Genomic DNA, 23409 nt, shown 5'->3' with positions numbered 1-23409 from the left:
TTTATTTTAAATTTTATTCATTTACTGTTATTGGGGGGGGGGAAGCACTCATGTGTCCACACATATCAGGGTGATTATCCTTTCTTTCCTATCTGGCTGTAAGATTGCTAAATTACAGTTGTGAGATATAACATTTGGTTTTTTTATATGGGCTCTGCAGCTTGAGCTTGTCATCAAGCTTGTATGGCAAATGCGTCTTACCTGTTGAATCTTTTTGACAGCCTTAATGAATTTATTTAGAATTTAAAGTACACTAAAAATCATTTAGGTATGTGTATATGTGAGTTGTGTGCGTAGGTATGTTTGGTGCCATCTCACAAAATGGCTCTGGACCTCCAGGGTCTGATGGGAGTGGCAGATCCTGAGCCCCAGGGGCTGGAAATGGAAGCTCCTGTCTCTACAGGTGATACAAATAATGGGTCCTGAGTTTCAAGGATTTGTAGAAATTTCAGGTGTGACTTTAGACTCTGTATGAGTTGGAACTCCCTGAAACAGAGGACAAGAACAGTTGTCCCCGTGACTTCTTGATGAGAATAAAGGCCTCATGTCTCAGGAATTATGTTCCCTTATCCTACAGGCTTACCCAAAGTGACAAACTAATCTCTAACTAACCCATTTGACATCAACCCATCCCTCCATTCACATATTTAACAAATAGATTCCTCATCCTCTCTGTAAGCCATGCCTGTGTTGGGTGATACTAAGGACCAAGAGGTCACTCAGAGTTTGGCTGTTACCTCAAAGGTTACTCAGAGTCTGACACAACAGAACACAGCTGAGCCAAGCCAGGCCAAGAGGTCAGTAGGCCTGTGGATGAGTTCCAGCCATTCCAGACAACTAGTCCATGTGCAGCGACTGAGAACACATGAATGTATGTGCAGAAGTCAAAATGTGCTAACGTGGTCCCCAATACTAACATATTTTTACAGACACAGCACACCTCTTCTGGCCTCCTCCCTATTGGGAACATCAAACCATATATGAAGTTTTAGCTCATGGGTAGAGTGCCTGCCAGGCATTCAGGAGGCCCTGGCTTCTACTTCCACCATGGCACAACCTGGGTCCTTTACCAGTACACGAATAATAAGATTTATTGCTGACAATAAGATGTATCTTAAATGATATTCTCTACAGTAGTTCTTCTCCATCTTCCTAATATTGTGACCTTTTAAATAGTTCCTTATGTTGTGGTGACCTGCAACCATAAAATTATTTTCATAGCTATTTCATCACTGTAATTTTGCTGTTATGAATTGTAAGGAAAATATCTCATGTGCAGGACAGTCTTAGGCCACCTGTGTGAAAGGGTCATTCATTTCCTAAAGAAATCATGGCCCACAGGTTGAGAGCCACTGCTCCGTAGAGAATACTAAATCCAGGAAATGCTCTAGTATTCTTTATTATTTTTTAAATTTCAATTTTAATTAATTCATTTTACATCCTGATTGTAGCCTCTCCCTCCACTCCTCCTGGTTCCACCTTTCCTCTCTCACCGCCCCCCGCCCCCAGCCTACCCTAGTCCTCAGAAAGGGGGAGCCTTCTTACCCTATCATCTGTTCCCAACCTATCAAGTCTCATCTGGACCGCCTGCATCCTCTTCTTCTGTGGCCTGGGAAGGCCTCCCCACCAGGGGGAAGTGATCAATGAACGGGCAACAGAGTCCATGTCAGAGGTAGCCACTGCTCCCCATGTTAGGAGCCCCACAAGGAGACTGTGCTTCCTATCTACTGCATCTGAGTAGCTCTAGGTCCTCACCAGGTATGGTCCTTGGTTGGTGCATCAGTCTCTGTAGGCAGCTCCTCCCCAGGCCCAGATTTGTTGGCCCTATTAGTCTCCTTGTGGTGCTCCTGTTCCCTCCAGGCCCTTCTATCCCACAGCTCTTCCATAAGACTCCCTGTCATCCACCCCAAAGTTTGGCTGTGAACCTCAGCATCTGCTTCAGCCACCTGCTGTTGCTGTTGCTGTTCCTTCGCATCCAACTCTTAGGTGCCTATTCTATTTACTCTTGTGAATGAGGGTCTCCCTTGTTATTTAGTTTCTTTAGGTCTGTGTATTGTGGTGTGGGTATCCTGTATTATGAGGCTAGTATCTGCTTATAAGTGAGTATATACCGTGTGTGTCTTTCTGGGTCTGGATCACCTCACTCAGGAGGATCTTTTCTAGTTCCACCCACTTGCCTGCAAATTTCAAATGAGTGTGAGTGGTGATTGTCAAAGAATCAGTGCTCCATTCTATTGGTGGGGAAACGAGGCATGCTGCAACGTATTTATCTGGAACCATTAGTACTGAATCTCATACAGAATACATTTACCCTGGTGTCACATATATTTATGACAAAGTTTAATTTACAGTGTAGGTACAGAAAGAAAGAAAAACCTAGGAAGTGGAGGCAGGAGAGTTGTGGTGAGTTAAACGGCGGCCTAGACAACATAGTGAGACTCTCTCTCAAACTGAAAATACGACAGGCTGGAAGTGCTGCTTGGTGCTTTAAAACATGCATGGCTCTAGAAGACAGCTGATGCTGAGTTCCCAGCACCCACCCTAAGTGGTTCCCAGCTTCTTGTAGCTCTAGATTCAGGATATCTAATGCCCTATGCGGGCCTTGGCGGGGACCTGCGCTTATATGCATCTTAGTCAAAGTGTGTTTCAGGCCATAGTGAGATCCTATCTAAAAGCAAAATGAAACCGAACAGCTATGGCAAGAGGCGGGGTGGGGGTGTATTGGGGTGGGGGAGGTGGGGGTGGGTGGGGGGTGGGGAAGGTGGGGGGAGTAGCAGAACTCTTCCTCAGAATGCTTGCCATTCTGAATTCACTTCACAGTACTGGAAAAAAAATAACCCTAGAATATTTGAACAGGCATGTATCTTTAAAAAATAAAAATAAAAGCTCAGTCTCTTGTTTGATTTCATAAATTATGGATAAATAAAATGTTAAACAGCCATTAAAATGAATGGGCATGAGGGAACCTTTGGGGGTATGCTATTTAAAAAGATGAAGATAAAAGTGATCTTACCTGGAGAGAAAAATGATATTGTACCATATGCTTAAAAACGTACACAATTCCCTATATACCCCACTAATGTTCTTAGGTTCCTATAGGCTGCCCACAGTATTCTTCCTACTCTCTGGCCTCTCCTCCTGGTTTGAACCCCTCACCTCCATCCCTGCCCCACTTCCACACATTTCTTTTTCTTTTCTCCCTCTACAGCCCACCAACCCTCCAACCCCCACTATCTCCTTACATTCTCCTCTGCACTCCCTCCTTGGTCCTAGCCCCTACAAAGGAGAGAGGAGGCCTCATTCTCAAGAGTACTCTGTCTTTCCAGCTCTCCCAAGGCCCCAGAGAAGTCTGACCATCAGCCCTGACCCATCTCCTCCTCTTTGCTCCTAGACTCCTGGTCAGCCTCAGGCAACTTGTTTCTGGGCTTGGCCTTGAACACGCTCAGAATTGCCCGCCCATTCATGCTAGCCTCCGCTGTGCTTTGTGGCTCTTGGTCCCTAATCACACTGGACCGCTTTGTTACTCTCGCTATCATCGTGGTTCTTGTCCTTGAGTTTTTGCCTAAGCTGTGCCCTCGGATGGCACCTTCCTTAGAGGTGTCCGCAACAATTCAGGTTTAACTTCTGATTCTCTAGAAGTCGCACCAACAGCCACGCCTTCTTGGCGGATGGTCTGCTGACTGCTGTAGGATGGGTTTCCATCCGCCGCCCCACCCATCCCCTATCTCTTGATTGACTCTTCGGTCTTGACACCCCCAAGTCACACTCCATAACCGGTATTGGGCAGTCTGCAGCTGGGTCTGATTCCTCCAGCAGACCCTGTGCTCGTGTGCAAGGGCAAACATAGGGGTCTAATTCACCTTTGAGTTCCAGTGCCTGGGCGGGGAGGAACACTGCGCAGGGGGTGGGGTGGGAGCGCTGAGAGAACCGAAAGGGGTGGGTGGGACTCCAGCCCCTGATTGAGGAAGGTGCAGAGAAGAGAGAGGAGAGGAAAATGAGAATACACCCATCCAGAAGGGAAGAAAAACAACGAAAATGCAAGAATCTTCGCTAGCGAAAAGGCTGAAGATGCAGAGACAGGGAAAAGCAGAAAGGACAGAAGGGAGGCGAGAAAAAAAAAAATGACATGGCGGGGAGGGGGGCCAAGAAGAGGGAGGATGCCTTGAGTCTAGAAGGGAGGGGAGATGGGGGGAACTGAGGGGAAGAAAGCTGCTGAGATTGAGCGGGCAGTAGCCAAGGAGGAGGAGGAGGGAGGGAGGGAGCCTGCCTCCACTGCCTCCCAGCCTCTCTTTTGTCCCTTCCCTTCTTCCTGCGTCACGCTCCCCTAGCCCGGCCTCCCCTCCTGCTCCCTCCTCCGCCCTGCTCCTCCTCCCTAGGGCTGGATGGAATTTTTTCCCTTGGACCCGGGCCAGCTTCGGGGCAGGGGGGTGAGGTGGGGGGGGGGGGGGCAAGGCAAGCCGGACTGGGCTGGGAGGTGGGGAGGGGCCGGGCAGGGGCCCCCTGGGGAGGGGGCCGGTCCGAGGCGCTGCTGCCCGCGGGGTCTAGGGAGGGGGAGCTGGGGCGCACAGTGCGGGGAGGAGGCACGGGCCAGAGGTAGCGGGAGACCGGGGGCGGGGGCTGGCGGCGCTGGCGCGGCTGGCGGGAGGAAAGGGAGAGGCCGCGGGCGGCTGAGGTGGGAAAAGATGGAGAACCTGGGGCTGGGGCTTGAGCTGGAGGAGGACACTGGGTCTCCGCGACGCTGGAGCTGCGGAGCGGTGAGTCTGCGGAACCAAAGGGGGATGGGACCTGAGCTGGACTCCAGGGTCCCCAAGGGAGGAGGCGGCCAGCCTGGGCCTGCATTTCTCTGTTCTGGCTTGGGTGGTGGAGAAGTGGTGGTGGCGGTTGTGGTTCGGGGCAGAGTAGTGAGCTGTGATTCCAGACTTTTGAATTTTGATAGCGGGGCCTGGAGGTCTACATTCTAGGGTCCTCGGGTTTCAGAAGCTGGAAGGACCTCTTAGACTCTAGAGGGAAGATGCAGGATACCAGAGTGTAAAGGACTGGGGACCAGATGCCAGATACAGCAGGGGAGGGGGAAGACTGTCTGCTTTTGGAGGAGACTCCAGAGGCCCAAGGGTTAACGTCTGGTTAGAGGGGAGGGGGAGGGGCAGAGATGGGGCTGCGGGGCTTTGCAGGGTCAAGGGTGAGCTGTGTGAGTAGGAGGGTGCCAGGGGGAGGGGGAGGTTGTCTGGGCTGCCAGACGGGCCCGGGTCAGCGCCGGGGGCAGGGGATGTCTGGTAGTGGAGAGGCCCAGCTTCCAGGTTCCCCTGCGGACCCGAGATTCCAGGCCTCAGCCTCCTCCTCCCTCAGAGTTCACCTTCCAGCCGGCTGCCCAAATACTCCAATCCGAAGTCTTAGCTGTGGTCTGCCCAGGGCCCAGGAGTCTAGGGCACCCAGCTGCTTCTTTCCTCTGACCAAGGCGTCTAACCTCTGCAGTCACCACTTTCTACACAGAAGCATAGGGCACCCCCAACCGCTTCCTCTTTCAGAACCCGGGAGTTAGATCCCCAAGTATTTATATATGTTTTCCTTAGCTGCCAGGACTGGGGCATAGGTGTGTGTGTGGGTGGGTGGGGGGTGTCCTTCTGCAGAACCAGGAACTCCCCACCCCTTCCCTACCTTTTCTTAGTCCCAGCTGGAATCCAGCCCTCTAGGGGTTAAGGGGGCGGGACCAGATGGTTACTATGGTGCCAGACTGTTTGGGTCTGCTCTCTGACCCTTGGGGGCTCCCTAGGGTCTGCAGAGAGGGGGAGGGGGACCCAGGCCCAGGAAGAAGTTCAGTGCCTACCCCTTCCCCAAAGCAAGCCCGTAAATCGAAGGGTGATGGATTCACGCCTAAGGCAGTGACCTTGAACCAGTCTGGAACCATCTCTCTGAGCCTCAATTTCCCCTCTGAGGAGAAACTTTCTGGGTGTGGAAGAGATGGTCAAGTCGGGAGAATCTTTTAAGATTCTTCCCGGCTTTCCTCACCCCCCCACCCCTCCTCAGGCCTCAGGCAGCCCCGGGGCATGCTGGGAACCCAGGCCTGGGCTCTGGGCCAGGTTGGTGGGGGGGGGGGGGCGCTCCTCCCTTCCCCTTCCTCCCCACCTTGGACTGACTCTCGCCCCCGCCTGAGAGTCTGGGAGGTTGTGAAGGAGGATTTGAGCTGCGGCTGAAAACTGGTCCCAGCTCTCCCCCCCCCTACACACACACACTCCCCCTTTCCTTCTCCGGCTCCTCCCCGCTGCTCCTCCCCCCACTCCTCAGCAGGTTGCTACCCCGGCCCTGGGCCCCTTCTCAGCCCACCCCCACTCCATCCCCAGAGCTCCAGACCTGGCTCGAAGCAGCGAAGGGGAGGGAGGGAGAGAGGGAAGTGAAAAGAGAGAGAATGGGGGGGGGGGAAGGGAGGGAGGAGAATGAAGAAGAAAAGGGGGCAAAAGAGAGAGACCCTGGAGAGGGAACTGGAAGATGGGAGGAGGGTGGAACCTAGATTGAATTAACAGTAGGGAGGAAAGGAGGAGTGGGAGACAGAAATTCAGAGAAAAAGAGAGACAAAGCTAGGGAAGGAGGGGATGAGACTTGAGAGCTAGACATGGAAGATGGGACGTGAGGAAGAGAAGAGGTGAACGTCGGAGCACAGACACAGGAGGAGAGGAGACCGGAGACTGGGAAGATAACAAGCCGAGAAAGAAAGGAAGGGTTAGAAAACGGAAGGATAAGAAAAAAATGGGTGGAGAGAAAGAAACAAGAAGATGGCTATGGAACTTGGGAACCTCAGAGGGCCATTCTGAGCTCACAGCCTTAGGGTCCCTCCCACCTGCAGCCAACTGACTTTGGCCTAGCGGCTTCTCCTCTGGGAGGCTTATGGGTGCAGGAAGAGGCCTCACCTCTGAGTTGGGAAGATTCTAGGCGACAGGCCTCTGGTCGGTATCACTCCTGAATCATAGCTGTCACTCTAAAGGTTGAGTGTGGTTTTGGAAAAAATAGGATTGTTCTGAGGCACAGGAGGACTCTTTATGTCCAGAAGCCCTTCAGCTCAGGTCTGAGACCTTGTGGAGTTACAGAAGCCAGGCTATCAAGACAAACCGGGCCACTTCCCTCCTGCACTCCTGAAGCCATCTCTAACCACTCTGGGCTCCCTCTAAGGGAAGTGCCTTACTGAATCCAGGGTCTGTGGGACAACCCTGTGAGGGGCTGAGAGACTAACTAACCCCAGGCTGAAGTGAGAGGGTTAGAGACTCCACCTCTGGGTCTGACAGAGTTCTTAGTCTGAGGGCCCTGGGGTCTGGAGCCCAGAATCTGTGGGAGGGAAGGCTGGGACCGGCACCCCTTAAATAAGGGAGGAAGTCTGGAGCTAGTAACCCTGGGTCTGAGGGAGATGGGCTGAGAGTAAATTCCTGGGTTCCTTGGGGAGGAGGGGGCCGGGGGCCCGGACTCCTGGGTCCTGGCACCCACCCGTAGAACCGACCTTGCGGGGCCTTCGCCGCACACAAGCTCGTGTCTGTGGGTCCGTGTCGGGGGCTCACCTGCGCGGCTGGGACCTCCCGGCCCTCCCCACCCACCCTACTTCTCCTGGCCCCCCATCAATCCATCTGTCAATCTGCCCACCTGCCGCGCCCCCCGGGCTGAGGTAGGAGGTTGTATAGTTGAGGAAGACACCCGAGGAGATCACTATACGGCCTCCTAGCTTTCCCCAGGCTGCGCCCTGCACTGGAAGGGGCCGGCGGGGACCCCAGGTCCACACCACTACCCCAGAGTTCCTGAGAGGAGTGGGATGTCTTCTCTGTGCACTCCTCTCTCCTAGCCCTTTGCTCCGCAGTCTTTCTGCCATCAGGAATTTTTCTCCTTTTCTTTCACTTACCCCACTGTCTCCGGGCGTCTTGAAGCTTCGATTTCTCTAGTGCCTTGAATTGTAGCATTGCCGGTCTCTGAGCCACTAGATGTTTCTCCAAGGTTTCTCATTCATTCTGACTTTGCCCACTGTCTGCCTTCTGGGGCTCAGAGTATCTTTGTTTCTGTCTCTATTACCTGCTCCCAACTCTGGGGAAAAGGGCTTTGTTGGTCCACCATAACTGCATTGCCGGCCTCTGGGTCCCTGAGACCCTTTAACCTGTGAGGACATCCAGGGTCACAGGTGAGGTTCTTGGGAGCCTGGCGCCTGGCTCAGCCACAAATGTAGGGGTTGCAGGTGACCCTACCTCTAGATGGAGCCTGATACTTGACCACCAGCTGAAACGCAGCAATCACTGATCTCCGGCCACAGCTTCCCCTCCCCCACAGTGACCTCACAAAGGTTACTAGCTTCTCCTCAGCCCCAGAGACCCTCTGTGATGTGATGGCCCTTGTTGCACTGGTTGGAAGCACTGTCCCGTTGTTCCTGCTGATCCTTAGGGCATCCACGTTGGCCTGTCTTTTCTGCTTCACTAACTATGAGGAACGCCTCCATCTCTGCCAGATGTTTGTGGGCACAGAGCGCTCCAAGCTGGGCCAGTGCAAAGATGCGCTCACAGCTGCTTTTGAGGGTCTCTCAGACATGAAAATCAGTGAGGAAACCTTCCTCCCTGTACCGGGGCCCTGGGGAGGGGCAGGAGAGACCTTGAGTGACTCCAAGAAGAAAAGCTAAGTACAGGATCATGGCAGAGATGGAGGGAGGAGAGACAAAGTGGTAACAATGGAAGGAGACGTGTCCAGAGAAGGGTGAACACAGACTGGAGACAGTGCCTCAGAGAGGGCTAAGGACAGTAAGGGCCATGACAGAATTAAAAGGAAAGAGATGGAAAAGTAGAAAGTAGAAAGAGCGTTGTTCAGATAGGAGGGTATGGATTTGGAACACAGATGACCGGGGACATCAGAGACCTAGAGAGAGGGGACAGAGAACTGGAGAACCAGAGAAATGGACAAGAGACCCAGAGAGAGACAGGTACCAAGAGAGGGAGGGGGACCAGAAACCTGATGTTAGACAAAAACCCAGAGAGAGACAGGGACCCAGAGGGTGGGAGACAGGGACTGACAGAGAATGGGACAGGGATCTAGAGAGAGACAAGGACCCAGAGATAGGACAGAGACCCATGGAGTTGAAGCGGAGACTGATGGGCTTGCGGGGACAGATACCAAATTGGGTATCTGTTAGAGGTTGAAATTAGAAAGAGGGAATTGATATCTCTCCAGGTAGGGCACATCGACTGGGGATATAGACCCTGGGATGCGGGTGAGGCTCGGAGACTCTCAGCCATGGAGTCAGACATAGAAAGTGTGCCGGAACCAGGTGTGTGCCATGGTGCCTCCTCAGCCTGCTTCTCATTCGTCCTCAGACTATGATGAGAGGAGCCACCTGCATGACGCCTTTACACAGATGATACTCTCCCTCCAGGAGGTGGCTACTGCTCAGGGTGAGTGCTTATGGAATTTGGCTCGGGTGCTCCTAGGCCTATGTGAAAGCATAAGAAACTTCTCTGGTGGGGGACCTTGATCTTGAGGGAGTGGTACTGGAAACCTGTGTGAGTTAGGTTGCTTGTTGGGACAAGAAGTGAAGAGGTGAGTGGAGTCAAAGATTGCAAGGAATAAAGGAAATATAGAAGTCAGAGTCTGAGTCCCTGTGGGGTCAAGTACATGTGACCTGTGGTTCTCACTGGGCTCTGAAATCTGGATGTGTTCCTGCCTCACCTGGGATCCATTGACTCATCTGTAAGGTAGGAAACTTCCTTGGCTCTCAGGTTAAGTGATATTCTTCATCTCTCAAGGTGGAATAGTTTCATCTCCTAGCGTGAGGCATTCTCTTAATCTCCCAGAGAAGGCAGAGCTCATTGGGAGGGCATGGTTCTTTTTGAGATAGGTGTTATGGGAGACATAATCACTCAAGGCAACACACACACACACACACACACACACACACACACACACACACACTTCTAACTGCTATAAAACACAGGTTAGGAGCAGTGGAGCTAGCCATTCAGGGGACAAACATGGAGATTCAGGGCCAGACTTCTGCTGGAACACTGGGGAAGATCATGCCCAGCTGTGACACTGAGGAAGAGCATGCATGCCGTATGGAGCAGACCTTAAGGCTCTGGGATGTGTTGCAAAAAGACATGATTAGCAGTAATCACACCAGGTCCCCCAAACACAGGGCACACAGTCTGCTACTTAGATTAGACAGGAGTAGTATAGCCATGTGAGAACTCATTTCTGGCTTAAGAATAAATTGGCCACTTCTAGGATCCAGGAGATCAAGGCTTCCCCCTCCTCCGCCCGTCATTTTGTTCCCTCTAAGTTTTATATCAGAGCCCTTTAAACAAAGAAAAGGCCCACTCATTTAGGGGTATTCAGGATTATGGAAGAGAATTTTCTTTATGTCTCCTATCCAGAGAAAAGCCCAAAGAACCTGAGACATGGAAGGAATGCAAGATTCTGGAATATACCTTCTGTTGTTTCCTGGGCTTGTCGCCTTTTTGGAAATGTAGAAAAAGCTACCAAGGGCAGACCTTGGGAATAGATCTTTCCAGTGTGGGGCAAGAGACTTGGGGGCAAGTGGAGGCTGGAGTTGGAGAAGAGGAGACCTGCCACAGACCTGAGCCAGTGGGAAAGAGGAGGGACTAGGAAATAGAAAAGTGGGCGTGTTTCTGGTGTTCTGTTATGGGGAAAGGAAAGAGGCAGGGTTACAAGATTCCCTTCGCCTGATGTCTGTCTTCTTCAAAGTCACATCCTAAGAGGAAAAGCATGGAGACTAGAGCTGGACCAGGGCAGATGACTAGAGTGACATCACAATAACAAGGAAGGGATGCTGATGACACCCACAAGGCACTTAGATACCTGAATATTGCGATCAGTTAAGGAGACTTAAGACATTGTCCTGAGAGGGACCTGGAAAAGCAAAGGGGCATTTTCAGCAAGGCAGAGGAGCTTCTTGCACTCCACAGAGGGAGAGGCTAGAGACTGGGAGAAAGTGGTACAGTAATTTTCTCAGAGGCTTACAGAATATTCCAGAACCACCTGTGGGGTCACAGCTGGTACCAAAACTGCAAATGGCCTGCCCCAGAGATGCTTGTATTTAAGGGCGGAGCACAGATAATAAACACCCAATAAAGTATGAGGTTGAAGGTATGGTTCTGTGGTAGAGAGCCTGCTTAGAACTCAACAGTGAGGTTGCAGGGTTGTGACTTAGTAATAAAACTCTCACTGAGAATCCAGCAGTGAAGGGCTGCGACTATGCCTAAGCTGTAGAGGACTTGCCTAGAGGTGCTGGTTCTCCTATACAATCATTTACACTAATTATTCTCCTAAGAGATATTCCATTACCAGCTCTGGGAGGTGGAGCTTTACAGCCGGACTTTCCAGGTGGAAAAGTTCAGACTGAGATGGACTTGAAGATTTGCAGTCAGAATTTAGGATAATTTGTGCACTGGGTAAAGCAGGCTAGTACTGACCCTTGGATGGGGTGGGGTGGGGTAGAGCACACAAGTGGTAATGTCTCTGTGCACACATCATAGGTTTATAATATGAGTGCTGGTCCAATACCTTTAGTGCCATAAGCTGAAACCTGAACTATTCCTAAACTAGATGTGGCTTGTCGATACTACAATGTCAGGGGCCGGGGTGGGGGTGGGGCTACCCTGGGGAGGGGGTAGAAGATTCAAAAGTTTGAGAGCACCTTGGAATACATAGTGAAAACTTTTTTAAAGGCTAGGGATATGTAGCTCAGTTGGTAGAGTACTTGTCTATTGTGCACAAAGTCATGTTTGTTTTTTGTTTTTATTTCAAGTACTTACTGAATTCCTTGGTTACAAACATCTGTAACCTCAGCACTGGAGAAGTGGAGGCAGAAAGATCTTTTTGACTACATAATGACTTTGAACATGGCCCAGGCTACAAAGACCCTGTGTTAATGGAAAATAAAATGATCCAGGTGGCTCACACACTGCCAATATTTGGAAGGAGGCAGTAGGATTTAGGGAGCCTGGGTTACATAGACTGACTCAAAGAAAAAGACACAATAAAACAGTGAAATTCATGTGTTCTTACCCATATGTATGTGTGGGTATGAAATGTCTCAAAGTCTAAATCCTTTCAGTGTAATTTTAGCTACACGTAACATCACATGACAGATCACAGGCAGAACTCAAGACCACGCAAAATAATGTGGGAACTAAACCTTCAGACTGTGTGTAAAGTATGATGAAAGAAGTGAATTTCTACTTTTACTTTCTAATTTATGTATATGAATGTTTGCTTACACACATGTCTGCACACCACATTCATGCCTAGTGCCTGAGCCGGCCAGTGGAAGATGTCAGGTCCCCTAGAGGAGAAAGTAATTACAGGTAGTTATGAGCCAGCCAACATGTAGCTGTTGGCAGGGAACTGAACCCATATCCTCGGCAAAAGCAGCAAGTGCTCTTAACTGCTTAGCATCTCACCAGCCACTGTTTTATTTTTTATTTTTTTATCATGTGTGTATATGTCCCTGGGTTTGCTGGAGACTAGTACAGGATTTGTGAAACCCTGTCTCAACAAACAAAAGAACTGGGGGGCTAAAGAGAGATGGCCCAGTGGTTGCTCACTGTGCAATCGTAAGAGCGACAGTGTGAATCCCAGCACCGTAAAAACAAGCCACATGTCCCTTGACCCACCTGTAACTCCAGGTCCAAAGCAAGTGAAGAAAGGAGGATTGGTGGGGCTTGCTGACTTCCAGCATATCTGAAAAACCATGAATTGGAGTGTCAGACACTCAGAAGAGTAGGGACGGTGGTATAGGAGGACACGTCGCCCAGGCTGACCGTGATCTCATGATTTTCCTAGCCTCCCCAGGAGCCTGAGCCACAAGATCCAACTTCTCTAACCTCTTCATGCCTCAGTTTACCCACTTCAGATTTGGATGTAGTAGTAGTAGTAGGTGACACTCTGCCTTAGTGTAGGAAAGTCCTCACTGAAGACTTACCGCACTGTGCAGTGCAGGCCGCAGGACAGCTCAGGATGAAAAAGGCTTCATCTCGCAGAGCACTCAATCCTGCCCACACTCAACCTTTGCGGTAGGCATTGCCACCACTGCTGTTTTTGTGCAAGGGGAACATGAGGACCAGAGAGTTGTCACCTGACCCAGAGCTCACATACGGAGGTAGGTGTGTGGTCTGCCCATAGATAGACCTCCGCGTGAAACAGGCGTTCATAGGTCTGTGCATGTCAGAACTCAAACCTAGTGTCAGAGCTCCTAATACATGCCCCTCACTGAGGAAACTGCAGTTTCCTTTGCACTGTTATGGTTCACCTGCCGTAATCCCCGTTCCGTTTACTCTGTTTAGGATATTTCCCTCCACTCCTGATCCAGTGTGTACTAGACATATAAACTTACGCGCACCCCACAGGCCTCTGTGGTGCACTTGGTATGTTCCACCCACCTACACCCTCCTACAAATTATTGACATGGCTTCCCCCCCCCCGCCCCTCTCTCTCTCTCTCTCTCTCTCTCTCTCTCTCTCTCTCTCTATCTATCTATCTATCTATATATATATATATATATATATATATATATAATTTTTTTTTAATTTATTCTGGGTGAGGCCTTCAGGATCCAGGCTGTCACTGAGGGCTCCACTGGGACCGTATCTCTTTACAGTACTATGATCTCTAGATCACACTCTTGTGATTAAGTGATTGACCCCCCAAACTAATTCATTTTGAACCAGCTTTTTGGCTTTGGCACTTCTCTTTCTTTGTAGATAACTCACCATGTAACATTCTTTATTTAAGATCTTCAATTCTTTCCTGACAGTTTCATTCACACATATAATGTATTTTGGTCATTACCATCATTGCTGTGAAAGAATACCTGATTCTCTACCACCGACGTAAAGAGTGGGTATACCCACCTCTTGACAGGACCAGAGGTTTGTTTCTATGGTGATTCTAAATCCTATGAAATTGGTAAGAAAGATGAACTCTCATAATTGTCTAGGGTCCACCCAAATGACCTCACTTTACTCCCTCTAAGAATGCTGTCTCCAAATACAGTCACATCCTTCCATCCTGTACTGGGGATTAGGATTCTGAATATGAATGGGGATTGGGCAGACACTGTTATAACCATTCCCACCAAAGGCTGGTTTCCAGGGAGAGTCCCATCTCATGCTCTGGAGGTGAAAGAGTGGAGGGTGGGAATGAATGGCGGTTGGGGCAAGAAAGGGTGGTCACTGACATGGTAGTTACTGCCTCATGGCACTGTGGTCTTTGTCTTACAGCTTTGTACATTTAAAAAAAATGTAAAGCATTTTTATGACCTCAGTTTTGGTTGCTGGCAAACAGTTCATTTACTTATTTTTTAAGGGTTTATTTTATTTTTAATTATTTGGAGGGTTGCAGTGGGAGGCATTTGTACATGTAAATGCCTTTGAAAGACAGAAGAGGATATCAGATGGCCTGAAGTGGAGTTACACATGGTTGTGAACTTCCTGACATGGGTTCTTGGAAACAAAAGTGTCCTCTCCAAGAGCAATTCATTGGCTTAACTTCAGAGCCATCTCTTCAGCCTCCTTTCCATTAAAAAAAAAAAAAAAAAAAAAAGGTATCAAGCTTTTATATGAGTGTCCCAGAGTCATATATTGGCAACCAGTTCAATATATAGAAAAAGAAGCTGGGTGGTGGTGGTATATTAGCAGCCATTGCATGACTGAGGCAAGTGGATTTCCCAGTATGAGGATTTCTAAGTTCTAGGCCGGCCTAGTCTATTGAGTGAGTTTCAGAACAGCCAGGGCTACACAGAGAAATCCTGTCAACAAAACAACCAAAAAGAAGGAGAAACATTTTCCTGACTGATTTTTATCAGGTCCAGGTGATGCATTTAGGTCTAAGGCCACTGCTGGTGACCTATATAGTTCCTGCTGGAATCTAGAATTCACTCAACATATACTTAGCTATTCTGTAAGGCTCGGGGCCCTTTTGTGGGTTCTAAGGGTTCTGTATTCAAGAGAGGGTGGAAAGATTTTAAGAATCAGAGGTCAGGGAGTGCTAGACAAAGTCATGTGCTGGGCATGACAGGACTAATGTACTGCTGAACTCACAGCAGCTGTGGTCGCCTGCACAAGATCAAGTCTGTCAACATTCCAGTGCTGTGGGAGGTGCTCACAAGCTTCCACCCCTAACTGAGGTAGTACTGAAAGCTCATGGCTGGTGGGGGAGGGAGAACCAGTTATCCTCAGGGGTGCATGCAGTCCATGGTAGGTTGGTAGTGCTCTAGTGGATGGGCAGTCCAGATTGGACTGCGTAGTTATTTAAAAAAAAAAAAAAAATGAAGAGGGTTGGGAAGGGTAGGTGATGAGTGGGTTTGGAAGATAGGGGAGGGCATGGATATGATCAAAATACACTGCATGCATATATGAAATTCTCAAACAACAACAACAAAACCCATTAATTAGAAATATATGAGAAAGGAGCCAGGTGTGGTTATGTGTGCCTTTAATCCTGGCACTGGGGAAGCGAGGCAGACGTAGGCACATCTCTAAGTTCATGGGCCACCTAACCTGGTTGGTCTACATAGAGAGGTCCCAGCCATCCTGGAACATTGTGAGCTACTGTCTTAAAACACAACAAAATGCCAAAAGGATTAACTTAATCCATTAGTGTCTGTAAACATCTAATTTACACACACGCATGTGCAATTCCAAACTGGCGAAGCTTATGTACAACGTGAGTTGGGCACAATGAGAGATAGAAATGGGGGACTTTAGTGTCTATTTGGAGTGATCAAAACCGCGGTGGTGACACATGAGGTGAGGTGGTGAGCTGGGCAAAAGATGTTTATGAATAAATTAAGGATTCCAGGTAACTTGGAGATTGACAATGGACAAGAGGGCTGCAACAGAGAAAGGGGAAACTGAGGCACCGTTGTAGGGCTTGGTAAGCTTTGCAGAGGACTTGGTCATTATCCTCTTGTTTCCACTAACATATAAATGGATAGTGCTCTGAGGAGGCAGAAAGAACACTTTGGAGAAGTTTGCCCTCTTCCCTTTGTATCTGTGGGAGGAGGAAACACAGATACAGGCAAGACAGCAAGTCACTGACAGGGAAAGGATTCTTAGTCCGACCACCCTGCTTCATCCTCCAGGGTCCTTTAAGGCTGCCTTCCCCAGTGCTGCAGCCAAAATGAAGAGGACCATTCAACAGCTTAAAAAAGGTAAACCGGCCCCCATCTCTGTCCCCTGCCAACACACTACACCACACCACACAGATTGATATTTACACACTCCAGAGCCAGCCTAAATGCTGGGACCGGTGGATTTCCTATCCTAGGGCAGATTACAGGACAGTTCTGGACCCTCACTCAAAGGCATCTTCTCTAGGTAGCGCTCCTGTAACTGGGCCTACTAATAATTAGGCTCTGACATCTTGAAGGATTGATTGCCTAGGAGCTACTTCCACCCCTAAGGGTAAATAATACTCCAAGACTGGTTGTTCCTTAAGGCTTTCTGCATGCCTGCCCTCCCCCCATCCCCCAATAGATGGTTAGCTGCAGGCCTTAGGCCTGATACGTGACCTTTCTCCACTCTCTGGATGAAGCTCTGTAGATTCTGCCCTGCCCCTTTGGAACAGCATATTCTGTTCTGCCCTCCCAAGCGCTGTTTTAGGAGCCTAGACCTGATCTCCAGAGGGGAGAGGGCTCCCCACCTGTTGTAATACCATCGCGGGGGGGGGGGGGGGGCTTTAGATAGGTCCCTCTGTCAACTACTTGGATCTTTAATGCCTCTTTTCTCTCCACAGTCCAGGCATGCGTCCCTCCTTGTGGTAAGGACTTAGTCATGGTGACTGGGGTGGAAACTTGGAACTTATGGAGACAATGAGTGCGTCTTAGAACCAAATAGGAAAGAGCATGAACTAGGTAGTGTTCAAAACCGTCATAGAAGCAGGACCTGATGGTTCAAGCCCCTCATCCTAGCCACTCCAGAGGATAAGAAAGGTTGGGTCACATATCCAAGGCCAGCATGGGCTACACAGAGTTCTAGTCCATGCTGGGCAACTTAGGGGGACCCTGTCTCAAACCAAACACTGAAATGAACGCTGCAGATAAATCGTAGCAGTAGAGTACTTGCCTGGGATACCTAGTGCGGGCCTGGGGTGGTGGCTCAGTGGTAGATCCTCTGCCTAGACTCTTCAGAGGCTGTGGGGTGTGGCTTAGTGGTAGAGCACTGGCCTAAAATTCCCAGTTGAGGGGCTGGGGGCAAGGTTCAGAGCTTGGCTACCATGCATAAATGCCTAGATCCCATTCCCAATGACTAGAACGCACACCCCCACCCCCAGCATATATGTATATGTTGTAGGAAACTGGTTTAACAGCCCAACCAAGGGAGTAGGTGACCCAGGGGCTGACTGGACTGAACTCATTTAAATAGTGCAGAAAAAAACTGGGTCTATCTTCTATCTCCCCAGTAGAAGCCTGGGAGACCCCCATAGATTTTACAAAGTACAGGGAATTGGTCTGGAGACTGCAGGGGTGGGAGGAACCCAACACTCCTGGTCTTCACAGGCGTCCAGGAAGTCACTAGGAGTTTCCACTGCCAGGGCTGCTTTTCCACTATCTGCGACCTCCCTCTAGACTGTCCAGGTGAGGGGGCGGGGCTGGGATACCAGGGAAGGGGCAGGGCTTGTGCGGGCTTTACAAGAACCGCCCCGCCTTTCCAGTTCAGGACCTGATGGTGAATCGAGGAGACCAGGCTTTATTTTCTTGTATCGTGGGCTTCCAGTTGCCAGAGTCGGAGATCACATATTCCTGGAAATTTGCTGGAGGAGGTGTGAGTCCGAACAGGGCCAGCTGGAGGGCTTAAGGGGTCGGTTTAGTGCAAGAGGAGGGTCCGGGACCTAGGGAGAGAGTGAGGTTAAATTTATGGAAGACCAGTGCTTAGTGTGCATTATGAGTCAGGCTTTAGGGAATGCCGGGAAGGGTTCCTTAGAACAGCAGAGCCAAAGGCTGAGTCAGGCTTGGGGAGGAGGTCTGATGTTCTGGCTGAGTCCTGGAGGTGTGAGCTCCCCAGCTTTAGCCCCTTCGTCCCGCAGCTCCGGACACAGGACGTGTCCTACTTCCGTGATATGCCTGGGGCCCACGGGTACCTGGCGAGAATCCGACCAGTGCAACCTACGCACCGCGGGACCTTCTCCTGCGTGATCCTGCAGGACCAGCGCCCCCTGGCGAGGCTCTACTTTTATCTGAACGGTGCGGGCGGGGCTACGGTGTGAGGTGGGGCCGAGGGCGAAGCCCCACCCCCTAACGTGTGCGTCCCGGCAGTGACGGGTCCCCCTCCGCCCAGCGAGACGGAACTCCAGGTCACGTTTCGGGAAGTGATGCATTGGGCACCGCGGGAGACGGAAGCGATCGAGCCCTGGAGGCCCAGCCTAGGCGAACTCCTTGCTAGGCCCGGGGCACTGACGCTTGGAAACCTGTCTCTGCTCGCAGCCACCGCCGCATTCCTGTCTGCTAGTGTTACAGTGCTAGTGTGGTGAGTGCCAGCTTCTCCCCTCCCCCAACTCTTGTCCACGCCGCATGCCTCCGCCCCGGAGGAAGACCCAGGAGTCTCGGCTCCATCGGTCGGCCAGTCCGCAGGCCTCCTCCCTGCCTTCCTCAGAACCAGGGTTCTAGGTAGCAATCCTCTCTGAGAACAAGGAGTCTAGTTTTCATCTTTTAAGATCTAGGGGGCCTAACGCTCTTTTTTTTTCAGACTGGGAGTCCAGGCCCCAGCACTCCTCCCTCAGATACCGGAGACCAGGTCTGAGTTCTCCTTGCTGAGCCTAAGAAATCTGGGTCTTTGTCTTTCTGTCAGATAACCCATGAGTCTTAACACCAAGCCAACTTGGAGACTCAGGTCAAAACTCTTGGGCACATTGAAGCCCAAATGCATTTTTTATCATTGGCCTCTCCTACAACACAAACCGTTTTCTTTTCCCAGGATGTTTTTTCGATGGTACTTAAGTGGCAACTAACAAGGGTTAGTCCTGATCCGACATATGTCCCTGAAATAAAGAATTATTTCACTTACTTCTTGATTCTCTGTTTGCTTGCTTGTTTAAGTGGTCACTGCACACCTAAGCATGAGAACACACAAAATACCCCAAGTGCTCAGGTGAGTGTGGCTCCGTGGTGACAGGATACAACCTCTCCTGGTTTGGTAGGCTTCTTTGTTGAGGCCTTTGGGCATCAGCTCAGAACCTTCTCTTCTCTAGAAGATTCCTTTATATTTCCATCTGTGGAAAATACCCTTAGCATACTCTGTGCTACAACCCAAAAGAAACAGCCTTTCTTCCTTTCAGAAAAAGGACCTATAGTCTAGGAGTTCAGAGCAGAAACCACTGGGCAGCTCTCTCCACCCTTGACTGGAGGGAATCTAGGCAGGAGCTCTACCATTGAGCCACACCCCAGTGTCTCACTGGAGTATTTTAGATAGGGCCACTACCACTGAGTTACACTCCTAACCCCTCTCACGAGGCCGGAGTTCTAGTACTGGGCTACACATCCAGCCCCTTACGTTGTGGATTCTACACAGGTACAGCTGAGCTACATGCCTAGTCTGGTTTCTTTGTGTGTGTGTGTGTGTGTGTGTTTGTGTTTGGGGAGGGGGCGCTTGGATAAATACGTGTACATGAATGTGCTGAACCTCAAGAGTCCTTCTCCAGGCATGAGCCACTCTGACAGGGTTTCGCAGTGGCTAGGACTTGCCTGGCTAGGATAGCCAGCCAGCAAGCCTCAAGGGTCAGCATGATCCTCACCAGATCTAGAATTACTACTGAATGCTTTCGACACGGGGGTCCTGGAAATGGACTCAGATCCCCACTAGTTTCCATTTATAGTGTCAGGTGTGTCAACGTTGGGTTACTTCTCTGCCCTAAACCCATCAGTAGCTTTTTGTTGTCACTAGAACCAAATCACATTCCTTGTGAAGACTCCCAATGCTTCACACATTCTGGCCTTGCTAGTCTTCCTAGCCTTGTCCCATTCTTCCTAGCCTTGTCCCTATCAAGCAAGGAAGAGCGTTTGCCATCCTACCCTCTTCTCCATGTGATATCCATTAAGATTGTTAGCCACCCTAGGGTCTTGAGCATGCTTCCTATTTACAGTAATGTGTTTCTTTTCTCCCTTCTATCCTCAGGTCTTCTGTTCCTCTTAGCCCCTTGCAACCTCTGTGCTCATTTTCACCACTGCATTAGCCGAGTAAATACCCAGAACAACCCTCCAAAACCAGCACTGTTTTTTGTTGTTGTTATTGTTTTGTTTGCATAGTTCCTATCTCTTCTCATATCTTGTTACTTTTCAACGCTGGTGGCTTTGGCCTTGGTCTCTTAGCTTTGAGAGTCTGTTCCATGTCTAAACCTTCACTCATGCTTTTCCTGCCTTGTGAAATGACTTACCTTTGAACTGGAAGAATTCACTTTATCTGGCTAGTTCCTTCTCCTTATGCAGTCCCCCCACCTCCATGTCCCCTATAGCATGATTGATGGCTACTTTTTGAGGTAAAATCTCCTTTGGCACAGGATCACCTAACTCACGTAACCTTGAACTTTTGATGCTCCTGTCTCCAGCTCCCGTGCGCTGGTAAGATGGGTGTGCACTGCTGTACTGAGTTTTATCCAGTGATGGAGGCAGATGTAATGCATTGTGCTTGCTTGGGGTGTGTGTGTGTGTGTGTGTGTGTGTGTGTGTGTGTGTGTGTGTTACCAACTAGCGTTATTCCCCGAGCCATAGACAATTATGAGCACTCCTCCAGCCTCTTTCCCCTTTCCAGTGATAACAGCAAAAGCCAAGTCTTCCAGTCTTCTAAACATGTCTTAGACTTGCTAGTGACGAGGCCCTATTTCCCTAGTACCCTTCCTTCTTTCCATTGTGAATGAGGTGTGGGAGCATGTATGGGTACATGGACATGGGGAGGACAGTGACTGGTACCAGGTGTCTTCCTCAATAATACCTCCTTTGTAAGTTGAAGCAGGGTCTCGCTGGGCCTGGCGCTTGTGGATTAGGTTAGACTGGCCTCGCGGACAGAGCTGAGATTGCATGTGCCAATATAATATACTTAGATGTTGGGGATCTAGGCTCAGGTCCTCCTGCTTGTGTGCTAAGCACTTTTCAGATTGTGCCATGTCCCTGTGATGCATATGTTAGAAGCCATAAACAAGAAATTAAGTAAAATCCATAATATTTGTGAGGGAAAAATAAGGCAAGGGTTTGGAATAATGTGTGAGAAACAGTGGCAATTAGCTCTAGAGATGGTCTGACTGGAAAGGTGACATTTGCAGGGTGACTGAAAAGTGCAGGCTATGTAGACATTTGTGAACCTCGATGAAGCGGGCATGTGGGAGGAACTGAAGCAGAATTTTAGGAAATGAACACCCTGTGAGGTCAGAGAGCTTGGTAGAAAGTAGAGCTAGACGGCGCAGAATATTTCCCATTGCAAGGTGTTTTACTTTGCAGTGAGTCACCAACAGTTTCTGAATGTTTTAATTTACTGTGCTGTGATAAGGCAAGACCAAAAGCAACTTAGAGAAGAGTTGGTTTTAGTTTATGGTTCCAGAGGATGATGGAATACATGACAGCAGGCCGCCAAGAGATCATATCTCAAAATGCACAAAGGGAGCCAACTGCAAGAGGGTGGGGCTGTAAGTTCAGGAATGCCACCCACAGTGACATACATCTTCCAGCAAAGCTCTGCCCACTAAAGTTCCATAACCTGCTTCAAAAAGGGAACCAGTATGTGAACCTGTGGGCGACATTCTCACTTGAATCACCTTACTGAGTCGTGGATGGTCATGATTTGATTCCTATGCACCATACAACTACTGTATCCCTAACTTTCCCTTTCCTGTAACCACGGTAACCTACAGAAACAAGAGGGGTGATTTATTTTGGCACATGGTTTCAGATACTTTCCAGTCTCCTAGGTTTAGGCAGGGTTGAGAAGCCTGTCAAGGCAATTGGAATGTGTGTGTGGCTGACCAGGAAGTAGTGAGTTACAGGAATCAACAGTCTGGCAATTAAATCTTGGGAGCCTATCTCCAATAACCTATCCTGGTGGGCCCCACATCATACAGGTTCTGTAGTCTCCCCAAGTTTTGAGGTCTACTGGGGAGCGTTTGTAACACAAGCCTGTGGATGACACTTCAAATTCAGGTCTTGGAGGGAGCACAGTCAGGTGCTGCAGAAGTCAGGTAAAAACCAAAGCTCTTGGACAAGGCTGAAGGGGGAGTAATTCCTAGTGTAAGAGAAACTTCTCTTTTGCTGTGATAAAATGCCATGGCCAAAAGCAACTTAGGGAAGAAAGGTTCCAGAGTGGCAGCGTCCCTGATGGTGGGGAAAGCCTGACAGCAGGTAGGGCTAGGCATGGAGGTCGGAACACGAAGCTGGGGGATCATAGTTCCCTCCACATGTAGGCAGCGAAGAGAAAACAAAAGGTAAATGGTAGAGTGAGGCTATAACCACTCAAAACCTCCAGCACGGTTCTACTTCCTAAAATTCTATAACCTCAAACATCATCATCAACTAGGGACTATGTTTAAATACATGGGAACCTGTCCTTAAAGTAATAAGACCAACTGTGATGAAAGATTTGGTCTATACTTCCTATTGGGTCTTTAGGTGAGGGAGTCAAGGGAGAATGGCAAAATAGAAGGATCCAGGGGCTCCTAGTAATCTACAAGAACAACATTATGACGGGCTGATCTGGCCCCAGGGGTCCTGCTCAAACTATGGCACCAGCCAAGGACTATATGTGCAGTAAACGTTGAACCCCTACCCAGACCTAGCCAATGGACAGGACACTCTCCAGAGTTGAGTGGAGAGTGGGGGCTGATTTTCACATGAATTCTGGTGCCCCATAGTTGACCGTGTCCTCTGGATGGGGAGGCCTGGTGGCACTTAGAGGAAAGATAGCAGGCTACCAAGAAGAGACTTAATACCCTATGAGCATATAGAGGGGGAGGAGGTCCCCCTTAGTCACAGTCATAGGGAAAGGTAGTAAGGGGAAAATGGGAGAGAGGGAGGAATGGGAGGATACAAGGGATGGGATAGCTATTGAGATATAATATGAATAAATTCATAAAATATGTTTTTTAACAAGAAGACATCAAGGAAAGCACAGCAGCATTCTCTGTAGTGGACATGACCTAATTCATTCTGTCCAAAACTGAAGCAACAGCTGCCTACAATTTGTGAATCACTTGAAAGGGACAAGTCTTGCGGAATAAGTTTATAGCTATGGGTAAGTCTTTGTTCCAGGGCAGCAGAAGTCACAAACATGTGTCTGGGATTTTATATTCTTTTTGTTTGCTTTTTTAGTCTGTCTGTATGTGCCTGCATGTAGATGCTAGGCATCTCCCTCAGTCACTCTTCAGCCCTAAAAATATTTCTGAGCCAGACTTTTTTTTTTTTTT

At 49.5% G+C, this 23409-nt stretch overlaps 1 protein-coding gene across 3 annotated transcripts; it reads left to right on the top strand.

The window, feature by feature from the left end:
• The first annotated feature begins 4583 nt into the window (after positions 1-4583).
• Positions 4584-19054, top strand: Spaca6 (sperm acrosome associated 6). 3 transcript variants are annotated; one of them, XM_051148427.1, is made up of 9 exons: positions 8215-8558; positions 9327-9404; positions 16112-16180; positions 16765-16788; positions 17528-17605; positions 17683-17792; positions 18055-18211; positions 18284-18494; positions 18942-19054. In XM_051148427.1, the coding sequence occupies exons 1-9, from the start codon at positions 8351-8353 to the stop codon at positions 18973-18975; spliced, it is 969 nt and encodes a 322-aa protein (XP_051004384.1). In that variant the 5' UTR covers positions 8215-8350; the 3' UTR covers positions 18976-19054. The 3 variants fall into 3 exon arrangements, 1 of the variants encoding a protein (XP_051004384.1); XR_007830893.1 differs by lacking the exons at positions 8215-8558; positions 16765-16788; positions 17528-17605; ... (2 more) ...; positions 18284-18494; positions 18942-19054 and adding an exon at positions 4584-4754 and having other exon boundaries at positions 16112-16493; XR_007830892.1 differs by lacking the exons at positions 8215-8558; positions 9327-9404; positions 16112-16180; ... (1 more) ...; positions 17528-17605; positions 17683-17792 and having other exon boundaries at positions 18070-18857; positions 18942-19001.
• Positions 19055-23409: the final 4355 nt, after the last annotated feature.

This window comes from Acomys russatus, chromosome 7, assembly GCF_903995435.1.
Source record: "Acomys russatus chromosome 7, mAcoRus1.1, whole genome shotgun sequence".
Taxonomy (NCBI): Eukaryota; Metazoa; Chordata; class Mammalia; order Rodentia; family Muridae; genus Acomys; species Acomys russatus.
Note: the sequence above shows the minus strand (reverse complement) of the source record. Positions and strands in the feature narration are given on the sequence as shown.

What these genes read in the sequence shown, in the direction of transcription:
- Spaca6 (XM_051148427.1), top strand. Translation starts at nt 8,351, where the DNA reads ATGGCCCTTGTTGCACTGGTTGGAAGCACTGTCCCGTTGTTCCTGCTG. An exon ending in CCTCCCTCTAGACTGTCCAG is followed by an intron (nt 17,606 to 17,682) that starts GTGAGGGGGCGG and finishes CCGCCTTTCCAG; the next exon opens with TTCAGGACCTGATGGTGAAT. An exon ending in GGAAATTTGCTGGAGGAGGT is followed by an intron (nt 17,793 to 18,054) that starts GTGAGTCCGAAC and finishes TTCGTCCCGCAG; the next exon opens with CTCCGGACACAGGACGTGTC.